This window comes from Embiotoca jacksoni, unplaced genomic scaffold (genome assembly GCF_022577435.1).
Source record: "Embiotoca jacksoni isolate LCO1_2020_lvr unplaced genomic scaffold, fEmbJac1.0.p SCAF_104, whole genome shotgun sequence".
Classification (NCBI taxonomy): Eukaryota; Metazoa; Chordata; class Actinopteri; family Embiotocidae; genus Embiotoca; species Embiotoca jacksoni.
The window spans coordinates 338,772-353,027 of NW_027185235.1; the positions used below are offsets into that span (position 1 = coordinate 338,772).

Consider the following 14,256-nt stretch of genomic DNA (forward strand, 5'->3'; position numbering starts at 1 on the left):
ATCACAATATCACAATATTACAATATTACAATATCACAATATTACAATATTATAATATAATATTACAATATCACAATATCATAAAATCACAATATCACATTATTACAATATCACAATATCACATTATTACAATATCACATTATTACAATATCACAATATCATATTATTACAATATTACAATATCACAATATCATATCACTATTACAATATTACAATATCACATTACAATATCACAATATCACAATATCATAATATTACAATATCACAGTATCATAAAATCACAATATCACATTATTACAATATCACAATATTACAATATCACATTATTACAATAACACAATATTACAATATTATAACATCATAATATTACAATATTATAACATCATAATATTACAATATCACAGTATCATAAAATCACAACATCACAATTTTACAATATCATAATATCACAATATTACAATATCACAATATCATAATATTACAATATCACAGTATCATAAAATCACAATATCACAATATTACAATATCACAATATTACAATATCACAATATTACAATATCGCAATATCACAATATTACAATATTATAATATCATAATATTACAATATCACAGTATCATAAAATCACAATATCACATTATTACAAAATCACAATATTACAATATCACAATATTACAATATCACATTATTACAATATTACAATATCACAATATCACGTTATTACAATAGCACAATCACAATATTATAATATATTACAATATCACAGTATCATAAAATCACAATATCACATTATTACAATTTACAATATCACAATATTACAATATCACAATATTATAATATTACAATATTACAATATCACAATATTACAATATCACATTATTACAATATCACAATATCACAATATTACAATATCACATTATTACAATATCACAATATTACAATATCACAATATCACATTATTACAATATCACAATATCACAAGATTACAATATCAAAATAGTACAATATCACAATATTACAATATCACAATATCACAATATTACAAAATCACTATATCACTATTACAATATTACAATATCACAATATTACAATATCACATTATTACAATATCACAATATTACAATATCACAATATTACAATATCACAATATTATAATACCATAATATTACAATATCACAGTATCATAAAATCACAATATCACATTATTACAATATCACATTACAATATTACAATATCACAATATTACAATATCACATTATTACAATAGCACAATATTATAATATTATAATATCATAATATTACAATATCACAGTATCACAATATTACAATATCACAATATCACATTATTACAATATCACAATATTACAATATCACAATATCACATTATTACAATATCACAATATCACAATATTACAATATCAAAATAGTACAATATCACAATATTACAATATCACAATATCACAATATTACAAAATCACTATATCACTATTACAATATTACAATATCACAATATTACAATATCACATTATTACAATATCACAATATTACAATATCACAATATTACAATATCACAATATTATAATACCATAATATTACAATATCACAGTATCATAAAATCACAATATCACATTATTACAATATCACATTACAATATTACAATATCACAATATTACAATATCACATTATTACAATAGCACAATATTATAATATTATAATATCATAATATTACAATATCACAGTATCATAAAATCACAATATCACATTATTACAATATCACAATATTACAATATCACAATATTGTAATATTACAATATCACTATATCACTATATTACAATATTATAATATCATAATATTACAATATCACAGTATCATGAAATCACAATATCACAATATCACAATATTACATTATCACAATATTACAATATCACATTATTACAATATCACAATTTTATAATATCACAATATAATAATTTCCTAGTATAATATAAAAATAGGAACAATGATCTGTTGGTGTCTGTTTGTTGAGTTTTGATGCTAAATATTCAGCAGTTTTTATTCATCCAGTTTTTCTGTGGATGTTTCAGCTGTATGCAGATCTGAAACTCAGCTTGAGGTCCCTTCAACATGGACATGATTTCCATAGAAATGTTGTGCATTAATGCCGACATGTCCTGAATGAGATATGGAGCAGCGGTGGTGTGACTGGTCGTCTCGCTGCTTCTCCCCATTCATCATCTGTAATGAGGCTCCGCCTCTCTGAGACCTGGCAGGCTTACATATCTCCCTCAGCTCCGACAGCCTCTCCACCCTTCATGTATGATGCATCTCCCTCAGCAAGGCCTCATGGGAAATCTGGGCTGGAAATGCCTCCTGTTCTTCAGATCGGGACGAACACTTATGAACTCCATTGTTTCCTACTTAAAAACCAGGCGACTCCAGAGACTCCTCCCATTATTGTTGGGACTCAAGTGGAGATCAATGTGTTTGTCAGGAATGAATAAGAACAGAGAAAAGACCACAGATACATTTAATGTGCTGTTATTATGTTCGTACTCATGTTTGTACCATCAGTGATGTCATCATCCATCAGTGATGTCATCGTTGGTTTGTGAACGTTATGAATCCTCCAGTTCAGATTCTGTTCGTCACCATCTTGATAGTTCGGAGCAGTTTGGAGCAGGAAGTGACCATATTTGGACGAGCTGGGGGAGGAGCCAGAGGTGGATCTGACTGATCTGATTGGAAACCTGACGATACTACGTCCCGCCCACCGATAGCTGTAACCTGACTGCACCACAGGCCTGTCAATCAAACAGACACGCCCCCAAAAACAGGTCTTCTTGAATCTTCTTTTCTAATGAATGAGGGATTATTTTCAGATGGACCTCCAGAAAACTAATAAGAAGGAGTGACTTTAGCTAACAACACCGAGATAACTGATGGACACATTTTATTCACTTTGGATTTGATGAGAGAAGTTGAATGGGAGTCTATGGAGCCGGAGGCTTTTTGGAGCCGACCTCTAGTGGCACTCGCTGGTATTGCAGCTGAAGACACTTCTGGATCAGAACCATTTTACAGACCTGAAGCTACGAACTCTTTTATATCCAGACTGTACTTTGCACATAAAGGAGTTTGGTGATTTTCTGCCCCCCAGTGGCCAAAAATGACTCACTGCAGCTTAAACTGATAACTGAGACGGTTTGTAAAAAAAAAATTATTTTGAGGAATTATTGCTCCTGCTGTGGTTTCAGTTTTGTCCTTCGTCATTATCAGTGTTTTAGCAGCGTGGAGGCGGTGACGCACTGTGATGTCACTCCTCTCCAGTCCTTCGTTGTTCGTGCTGACAGCAGAGAAACAAGCTAAATATGAATTTTCATGTTGGGATCTCCGTTGTGGGGAAGCGGCCGTTCGCTGCACTGTTCGGGGAGCGGAGGGATTTTCCAGCGTGGATCTCTGTGATGTCACCGCGCAGCTGCAAACAGCTGGATTGTCTCGGTCTGTGGTGAACTGATGGGCGTTAATCAGCCAGCTGACCGTGGCACGTGTCGTTGGTGAAGTTCCTCCGACGATCCAGCGACTCAGCGACCTACATTCAGAGCAGATATCTGTGGAGATAAATGTGAACCTTCAACTTGGAGTTTGTAATCCTGCAGCGACACAAGATGACTGAGAGCAGTTTCTCTTCATGATACTGAAGAAAGTTTATTTGTCCTCTCAGCAACAAGAAGACATAAAGGCCTTCCTTCCTTTAGGAAAGTAGATTCTCCCTCCAACTCCAACAAATGAAATGTGTAATACGAACAGATAACTGTAGATTGTTTGGTTTTCCATCAGACGTCAGACAGGATGAAGGTCCTGACTTCAATCTTCATGTCTCTCCTCCTCCTCCTCATCTTCATCCTCCTCCTCTCCCTCCTCACTCAGTGTTTTAACTGCAGAGCAGCTCTGATTGGAGGAAGAGGAGGAGGAGGACAAGGATGAAGATGATGAGGATGAGGAGAAGGATGAAGATGAGGAGAAGGAGGAGGAGAAGGAGAAGGAGGATGTGATGGACTCAGAGAGGAAGGGTGATGATGAAAGATTCAGCTCTCTGCCGGTGGGCGAGGAAGAGGAGAGGACTCGATCTTCACCGTCAGCTGTCTGAGAGGTTTCCAGCACAGCAGCAATGAAAGGAGTCTCAACAAACACACACACACACACACACACACATAACTACACATACACACACACACACAACTACACATACACACACACACATAACTACACATACACACACACACACACATAACTACACATACACACACACACACAACTACACATACACAGACACACATAACTACACATACACACACACACACACAACTACACATACACACACACACACATAACTACACATACACACACACACACAACTACACATACACACACACACATAACTACACATACACACACACACACAACTACACACACACACACACACATAACTACACATACACACACACACACACAACTACACATACACACACACACACATAACTACACATACACACACACACACAACTACACATACACACACACACATAACTACACATACACACACACACACAACTACACATACACACACACACATAACTACACATACACACACACAACTACACATACACACACACACACACATAACTACACATACACACATACACACACACAACTACACATACACACACACACACAACTACACATACATACACACACACACACACATAACTACACATACACATACACACACACACACAACTACACATACACACACACACACACATAACTACACATACACACACACAACTACACATACACATACACACACACACACAACTACACATACACACATAACTACACATACACACATACACACACACACAACTACACATACACACACACACAACTACACATACACACACACACACACACACATAACTACACATACACACACACAACTACATACACACACACACAACTACACACACACACATAACTACACATACACACACACACACACATAACTACACATACACACATACACACACACACAACTACACATACACACACACACACACACACACATAACTACACATACACACATACACACACACACAACTACACATACACACACACACACACACAACTACATACACACACACACAACTACACACACACACACACATAACTACACATACACACACAACTACATACACACACACACAACTACATACACACACACACACAACTACACATATACACACACACACACAACTACACATACACACACACACACACACATAACTACACATACACACACACACACATAACTACACATACACACACACACAACTACACATACACACACACAACTACACATACACACACACACATAACTACACATACACACACACACACACACATAACTACACATACACACACACACACAACTACACATACACACACACAACTACACATACACACACACACATAACTACACACACACACACAACTACACATACACACACACAACTACATACACACACACACAACTACACACACACACACACACACATAACTACACATACACACACAACTACATACACACACACACAACTACATACACACACACATAACTACACATATACACACACACACACACACAACTACACATACACACACACACACACATAACTACACATACACACACACACACACATAACTACACATACACACACACACAACTACACATACACACACACACACACACACATAACTACACATACACACACACACACATAACTACACATACATACACACACACACACAACTACACATACACACACACACACACATACATAACTACACACACACACACACACACACACACACACACACACACAGCAGGCTGACCCCTGCGTGAGCTTCCCACCCCGTCACTTCTCATTAACGATGTCGGAGGTGTGTTCGGACGCCGCGATGCTTCACGACTGCCAAGAGCTACAATTTGAGAGAGAAGACGACATGATTGACAGCTTGTGTTGGTGGTCATCAGCCAGCAGGACGTCTGCAGGCTGCAGATGTGGAGACGGACTCAGACGGAGCAGCAGCTTCATCTCTGACATGAATACAGGACGACCCTGATGACAGCTTATTCTAACGTCAGGAAACACGTGACACTCGTCCTGCTGGGACCGTTTCTCCGTCTGGTTTCACTCATGATTTGAAACAGATCTCAGAACCTCCTGCAGGTTCAACTGGACCAACACAAACACAGAGACTGAACATGAAGGCTGCCAAAGACCCACAATGCAACAGTGTTCAGCTGCTCACATCTGACATTATCGTGCATTTCCAGTCACTTACGATCAGATCTCACTTCCTGCTCTGCATGTAAATAAACACGTACATCATGTAAATAAACATGATACATCATGTAAATAAACACGTACATCGTAAATAAACACGTACATCGTAAATAAACATGATACATCATGTAAATAAACATGATACATCATGTAAATAAACACGTACATCATGTAAATAAACACGATACATCATGTAAATAAACACGTACATCATGTAAATAAACATGTACATCATGTAAATAAACACATACATTGTAAATAAACATGATACAGCATGTAAATAAACATGTACATGTAAATAAACACGTACATCATGTAAATAAACACGATACATCATGTAAATAAACATGTACATCATGTAAATAAACATGTATATGTAAATAAACACGTACATCATGTAAATAAACACGATACATCATGTAAATAAACACGTACATTGTAAATAAACATGATACATCATGTAAATAAACACGTACATCATGTAAATAAACATGTACATCATGTAAATAAACACGTACGTTGTAAATAAACATGATACAGCATGTAAATAAACATGTACATGTAAATAAACACGTACATCATGTAAATAAACACGATACATCATGTAAATAAACACGTACATCATGTAAATAAACATGTCCATCATGTAAATAAACATGTATATGTAAATAAACACGACACATTATGTAAATAAACACGTACATCATGTAAATAAACATGTACATCATGTAAATAAACACGTACATTGTAAATAAACATGATACAGTATGTAAATAAACATGTACATGTAAATAAACACGTACATCATGTAAATAAACACGATACATCATGTAAATAAACATGTACATCATGTAAATAAACACGTACATCATGTAAATAAACATGTACATCATGTAAATAAACACGTACATTGTAAATAAACATGATACAGCATGTAAATAAACATGTACATGTAAATAAACACGTACATCATGTAAATAAACACAATACATCATGTAAATAAACATGTACATCATATAAATAAACATGTATATGTAAATAAACACGTACATCATGTAAATAAACACGATACATCATGTAAATAAACACGTACATCATGTAAATAAACATGTACATCATGTAAATAAACATGTATATGTAAATAAACATGACACATTATGTAAATAAACACGTACATCATGTAAATAAACACGTACATTGTAAATAAACACAATACATCATGTAAATAAACACGATACATTATGTAAATGAACACGTACATCATGTAAATAAACACATACATCATGTAAATAAACACGATACATCATGTAAATAAACATGTACATTATGTAAATAAACACGTACATCATGTAAATAAACACGTGCGTCATGTAAATAAACACGTACATCATGTAAATAAACATGTACATCATGTAAATAAACACGTACATCATGTAAATAAACATGTACATCATGTAAATAAACACGTACATTGTAAATAAACATGATACAGCATGTAAATAAACATGTACATGTAAATAAACACGAACATCATGTAAATAAACACGATACATCATGTAAATAAACATGTACATCATGTAAATAAACACGTACATCATGTAAATAAACACGTACATTGTAAATAAACATGATATAGCATGTAAATAAACATGTACATGTAAATAAACACGTACATCATGTAAATAAACACGATACATCATGTAAATAAACATGTACATCATGTAAATAAACATGTATATGTAAATAAACACGTACATCATGTAAATAAACACGATACATCATGTAAATAAACACGTACATCATGTAAATAAACATGTACATCATGTAAATAAACATGTATATGTAAATAAACACGACACATTATGTAAATAAACATGTACATCATGTAAATAAACACGTACTTCATGTAAATAAACACGTACATTGTAAATAAACATGTACATGTAAATAAACACGTACATTGTAAATAAACACAATACATCATGTAAATAAACACGATACATTGTAAATAAACATGTACATGTAAATAAACACATACATTGTAAATAAACACAATACATCATGTAAATAAACACGATACATTATGTAAATAAACACGTACATCATGTAAATAAACATGTGCGTCATGTAAATAAACACGTACATCATGTAAATAAACATGTACATTATGTAAATAAACACGTACATCATGTAAATAAACACGTACATCATGTAAATAAACACGATACATCATGTAAATAAACACGTACATCATGTAAATAAACATGTACATCATGTAAATAAACATGTATATGTAAATAAACACGACACATGTAAATAAACACGTACATCATGTAAATAAACACGTACTTCATGTAAATAAACACATACATTGTAAATAAACATGTACATGTAAATAAACACGTACATTGTAAATAAACACAATACATCATGTAAATAAACACGATACATTGTAAATAAACACGTACATTGTAAATAAACACAATACATCATGTAAATAAACACGATACATTATGTAAATGAACACGTACATCATGTAAATAAACACGTACATCATGTAAATAAACACGTGCGTCATGTAAATAAACACGTACATCATGTAAATAAACATGTACATTATGTAAATAAACATGTACATTATGTAAATAAACACGTACATCATGTAAATAAACACGTGCGTCATGTAAATAAACACGTACATCATGTAAATAAACATGTACATCGTGTAAATAAACATGTACATCATGTAAATAAAGGTGTGGCAGGAGGAGCATAGAGAGGGAGCACCAGGTATTTATCCCACTGACTCCTCCTCCTCTCTGGAGTCTCATTTTAATTCTTTGTCTGGTAGAAATTTATTTCACATCTGTAAATGTCTGAACACTTGAGTTTGTAATTCCCAATCTGAACCGTCAGACCCAGCCTGATCATTATTCCAGTGGGTCTGAGAGGGTCGGCTCGGCACTGCGGTGGATCAGTGAACAGTGCGAGAGGGGCGGGCCTCTTTAGCTGTGGGGTGATGTGTGAGAAATAAAAAAAATCCTGAACCCAGAGGAAGCTTTGCTGAAACCAACGTCGGGCAAACAGACAGACAGAGTTTTTATTTAGGAAACAGCTGATTTATAGGTTCAGGTCAGTCTGCAGGAAATCTCTCTACTTCCTGCATAAGTTTAGAGTGGATTTAAAACTGCTTTTAGAATGCTTTTACAGTAGTTTACCGTCGGTATGGACTGGTTTTAGACTGGTTTTAAGGCTGACTTATTCAGATGATGTCATCTCAGTGGGCGGTCCTTCAGCGTGGCCCGGCACACATTCAGGGTCACGCTGAGGCGTCTCAGACCTCCTCCCAACGTGGTCAGGTCAGGTCTCAGTGAGTCGGCGGTGTGTTCAGGGAGGTGTGAACAGGGCCTGAAGTGCTCTTCACATCGGATGCTGTGAACATGTAAGACGTGTAAGACGACCCTCAGTTTTACACTCAGTCCGTATGTGTGGTGAGACTGCAGGTATCCAGTACCGTTGGATCCATATGGTGAGTTGGTTCCTCACAGGACCGACGGCTGTCCATGTTGGAGGGTGGAACCACTGCAGCGAGGAGAAGAGGCTGAAGCTGGAATAGAGAGGAGGACATGAGCAGCGTGAGGCAGAGGAAGCACAAAGATTCTTTCTCTGCATGTTTTAATCATTTCAACCTCTGGTGAAACTTCTCTCCTCTGGGAAATGTTCTTCTTCTATTCTTTGGCACCTCACCATTAATATTTCACAGTTCAATCTCACGGTGGCTTGTTGTAAGCAGAAGGACCCACAGTGATGGAGGCTATCTGATGAGTGACAGCAGGCTGCAGTCCTCAGCTGACACCCGCAGCCCAAAATAAAGAGGCTGCACCGACACAGCAGACAGTTAGTGTCTTCAGATTAAAGATCATTCTGCTTTATTTCAGCCTGCTGTCATTCCTGTTAATGTGTCTTTAAAGGTCCAGTTAACTGAGATCTGAATATACAAGCGGACGAAGCTTCCAGCTCCGGAGAACGAGACCTGACGATACTACGTCCCGCCCACCGATAGCTGTAACCTGACTGCACCACAGGCCTGTCAATCAAACAGACACGCCCCCAAAAACAGGTCTTCTTGAATCTTCTTTTCTAATGAATGAGGGATTATTTTCAGATGGACCTCCAGAAAACTAATAAGAAGGAGTGACTTTAGCTAACAACACCGAGATAACTGATGGACACATTTTATTCACTTTGGATTTGATGAGAGAAGTTGAATGGGAGTCTATGGAGCCGGAGGCTTTTTGGAGCCGACCTCTAGTGGCACTCGCTGGTATTGCAGCTGAAGACACTTCTGGATCGGAACCATTTTACAGACCTGAAGCTACGAACACTTTTATATGAAATCTGTGTTCGCATCTGAGAACCAGACCACCTGTCGGGTTGTTCAGATTCTGATCGGTTGTATTGATCTGTATTGATTAACACGTGCAGCATTCAGATTAATGCAACACCCCCTCCACCCTCCACCCACCCACCGTCTCTGGTGTCTTCTGAGGTTCCATCCCTCCCTCCGATCCATCCGTCCCTCCCTCCGATCCGCTCAGACACTCTGACCCACTTAGACCTCTCAGAGATTTACAGCCTCTCAGGCTTCTAATTTATGTCCCAATCTTCCAGATCCTGTCTTTGACTTTATGGCCTGTTGTCTCCCTGCGTCCACCGACCCGCTGCACTCCGCGTGTCGCCATAAATTACACCCCGTAAAGCGATTTGTTTTTTGTGTCACTGCTGACATTAACTACCTTTTTGTTCTCGTTGGGCAGCGGCGGCATGAAATTATTCCAGCCGAGGAGGAAACAAGTCTCCGTTGACGAGTAAATGAGTCACGCTTCACATTCAGACGGCTGATTTCTCTGCAGGTATTTCAACTGATTGTCAGACAGAGATGTTCCAGCTTTGACTGGATGTTCTGGTGATGGTAGCACACGATGACCCTCTGATGGAGGACGATGAATAAAAACTTTGAAAGACAATAAATGTAAAATCATTTTGCAGTTGAAGGAAAATGGTTGTCGGGCAGTTTGGATTTGACGTTGAACATCAGAGGAGCTTCAGACTCTCACTTCCAAAACTGATGAGAATCCTTCAGCTGGATGTTTACTGCTAATTAGCTCACATTAGCATACTAAACTAATTCTGTGTTCAGATGTTGTTGTGTCCAGATGAGAGTCGTATGAATGGCGCCCTCTGGTGGTCGTCACCACGTCACAACCATAAATCTTCTATCAGCCTCCAGTTCACCAGTTGTGACGTGTTTGCTGATGTTCCCAGAAAGGTCAGAGGTCACGGAGGTTCATGTCTGGTTGGATGTTCAGCTGATATGTTGTAGTTTTAGTCACGTAGAGATTTTCTTCATAAAATAATATTCTACGTCTGAGAAAAATGTTGATCTTCTCCCTCTGTCTTTGTACTTCCTGTTAGCTTGATGAACTGTTAGCCTCATCATCAGCAGCATCATCATCATCATCATCAGCGTCATCATTTTGTTCAGTTAAAAGTTAAAGTCGTCATGTGAACATCAGATCTGTCGTTAAATTCCTATTTTTATTCATTCATCCGCATGAAAACGTTGAGACACGTTTCTGTCCACGATACTTTTATTAATCACTAAACATCAGTTATAAACTTATTTAACTTATTCTAAGAGCTGCAACGGTGAGTTCACTGTCTGAAGGACAGCCCGGTGTCTGTGGTGAGTTCACTGTCTGAAGGACAGCCCGGTGTCTGTGGTGAGTTCACTGTCTGAAGGACAGTCCTGTGTCTGTGGTGAGTTCACTGTCTGAAGGACAGTCCTGTGTCTGTGGTGAGTTCACTGTCTGAAGGACAGTCCTGTGTCTGTGGTGAGTTCACTGTCTGAAGGACAGTCCTGTGTCTGTGGTGAGTTCACTGTCTGAAGGACAGTCCTGTGTCTGTGGTGAGTTCACTGTCTGTGTTTAGAAGTGCTTCCTGAGTCCTCAGCGAGCAGCGCTGTCACAGATTAGTAGCTGGGTGGTGTGTGTTTCCCACCGCCACACACAGACACCTCCACTTCCACCTCCACTTCCACTTCCACTTTACTACTAACACTAATACTAATAATACTGCTAATACTATTAATACGGTGTACTATTACTGTATATCCCTGCGAGGAGGCTCCTCTCTGGCTTTATGTGCGTGTCGATGACTGAACATCGATCCGGTGATTATTCTTCGTTAAACTCTGAGTTACGGCTTCGTTCTGTCCGACCAGCCGGCAGGTTGAAGGTCGTCGTGTGAAGGAGAAAATACTCAACATATAATATAAAGTTCAGAACTTTTCATTCATCACATATTAGGACTCTAACACAGATATGTTCGGGGGTGGGGCATGTTTAATTGACAGGCCTGTGGTGCAGTCAGGTTACCTTTCTCGTGTCTGTCCGTGTGGACGCAGATCGGTCCTGAGATTCTGTCTCCTCGTCTCCTCGTCTCTCCTCGCTGACAGCAGTCCTCATGCTACTGTTGGGACAGCAGATAAATGTCAGAAGAGGACAAGGTGTCGCAGGGAACCAGGGGACGGGTTGAGGTTTCCATGACGATGAGAGGAAACTCTTCTCACGTCTCTCTGCTGTCTGTCAGTCAGTTCACTGATTAAACACTGAGAATAAAAACTACCTTCACCATGTGTTTACGCTGCCCTTTGTTCTGTCTGTCAGGTGGAATCTGCATCGCTCAGTCCCTGAAGATCCCTCACGACCACAAACCCTCCGACTTCGATAAGATCATCCGCCTGCTGCTGGACACTCGCTACGCCCGGGCTGTCATCCTCTTCGCCTCCGACGAAGACATCAGGTGAGTCATTATGACTTTTATTTTATATTTGAATCCTGATGAACTATGAATCAGTTTAACAGTTGGAGGCGTGTTTGAACCTGAGTCTGATGGACGTCAGTCAGGTGGAGGTGGAGGTGGAGGTGGTCCACATCTGTCCTCAGTTACTTTCACCAAAACAGGAAACAAATCACAGTGATCAGATTCATCAGCAGAAAATAAAACGATTCGGACTCATGAAGCTAAAAACTTAAGTGTTTCCTTTCTGTTGTCTGAAGCTGATGTTCCACTGAGAACGACATGAAGCTCACAGGATCATCAGCATGGAAAGAAACAGAATGATTCAGAACCAGAACAGAACTCAGTTCTGATCAGGAAAACCCAGATTTTCATTTTAATCAGAATCATACAGCGTTTGATTGTGTGTTAACTCATCCGTGACACGTGTGTGTGTGTGTGTGTGTGTGTGTGTGTGTGTGTGTGTGTGTGTGTGTGTGTGTGTGTGTGTTTCAGGGGCGTCCTGAACGCCAGTAAGCGGGCGGACCAGGTGGGCCACTTCCTGTGGGTCGGTTCTGACAGCTGGGGGGCCAAAAACAGTCCAATCCACCAGCTGGAGGAGGCGGCTGTCGGCGCCATCACCATCCTGCCCAAGAGGGCTACCATCAACGGTACGTCCTCCACGGAAACACTTCATCCGTTCACTTTGTTCTGAGCTGCAGGTTAAAGTTCTGTCTGTGGACAGCACGGAGGCGGAGTAAGATGGAGGCAGAGTAAGATGGAGGTGGAGTAAGATGGAGGCAGAGTAAGATGGAGGCGGAGTAAGATGGAGGCAGAGTAAGATGGAGGCGGAGTAAGATGGAGGCGGAGTAAGATGGAGGCGGAGTAAGATGGAGGCAGAGTAAGATGGAGGCGGAGAAAGATGGAGGCGGAGTAAGATGGAGCCGGAGTCTGTTGTTGTTTTTACCGAACACTTCTTCTTCTTCTTCTTTTATTATTTTATTATTTCC

The 14,256-nt window shown here is 38.2% G+C and overlaps 1 protein-coding gene across 4 annotated transcripts in view; it reads left to right on the plus strand.

Moving 5' to 3' along the window:
* Positions 1–14,256, plus strand: part of grm7 (glutamate metabotropic receptor 7) — a 94,615-nt gene that overhangs the window by 48,820 nt on the left and 31,539 nt on the right. For all 4 annotated transcript variants that reach the window (XM_069175368.1, XM_069175374.1, XM_069175382.1 and 1 more), the window contains exons 3-4: positions 13,135–13,270; positions 13,763–13,917. In XM_069175368.1, the coding sequence (XP_069031469.1) occupies positions 13,135–13,270; positions 13,763–13,917 (291 nt within the window). The remainder of the gene's footprint in view (positions 1–13,134; positions 13,271–13,762; positions 13,918–14,256) is intronic.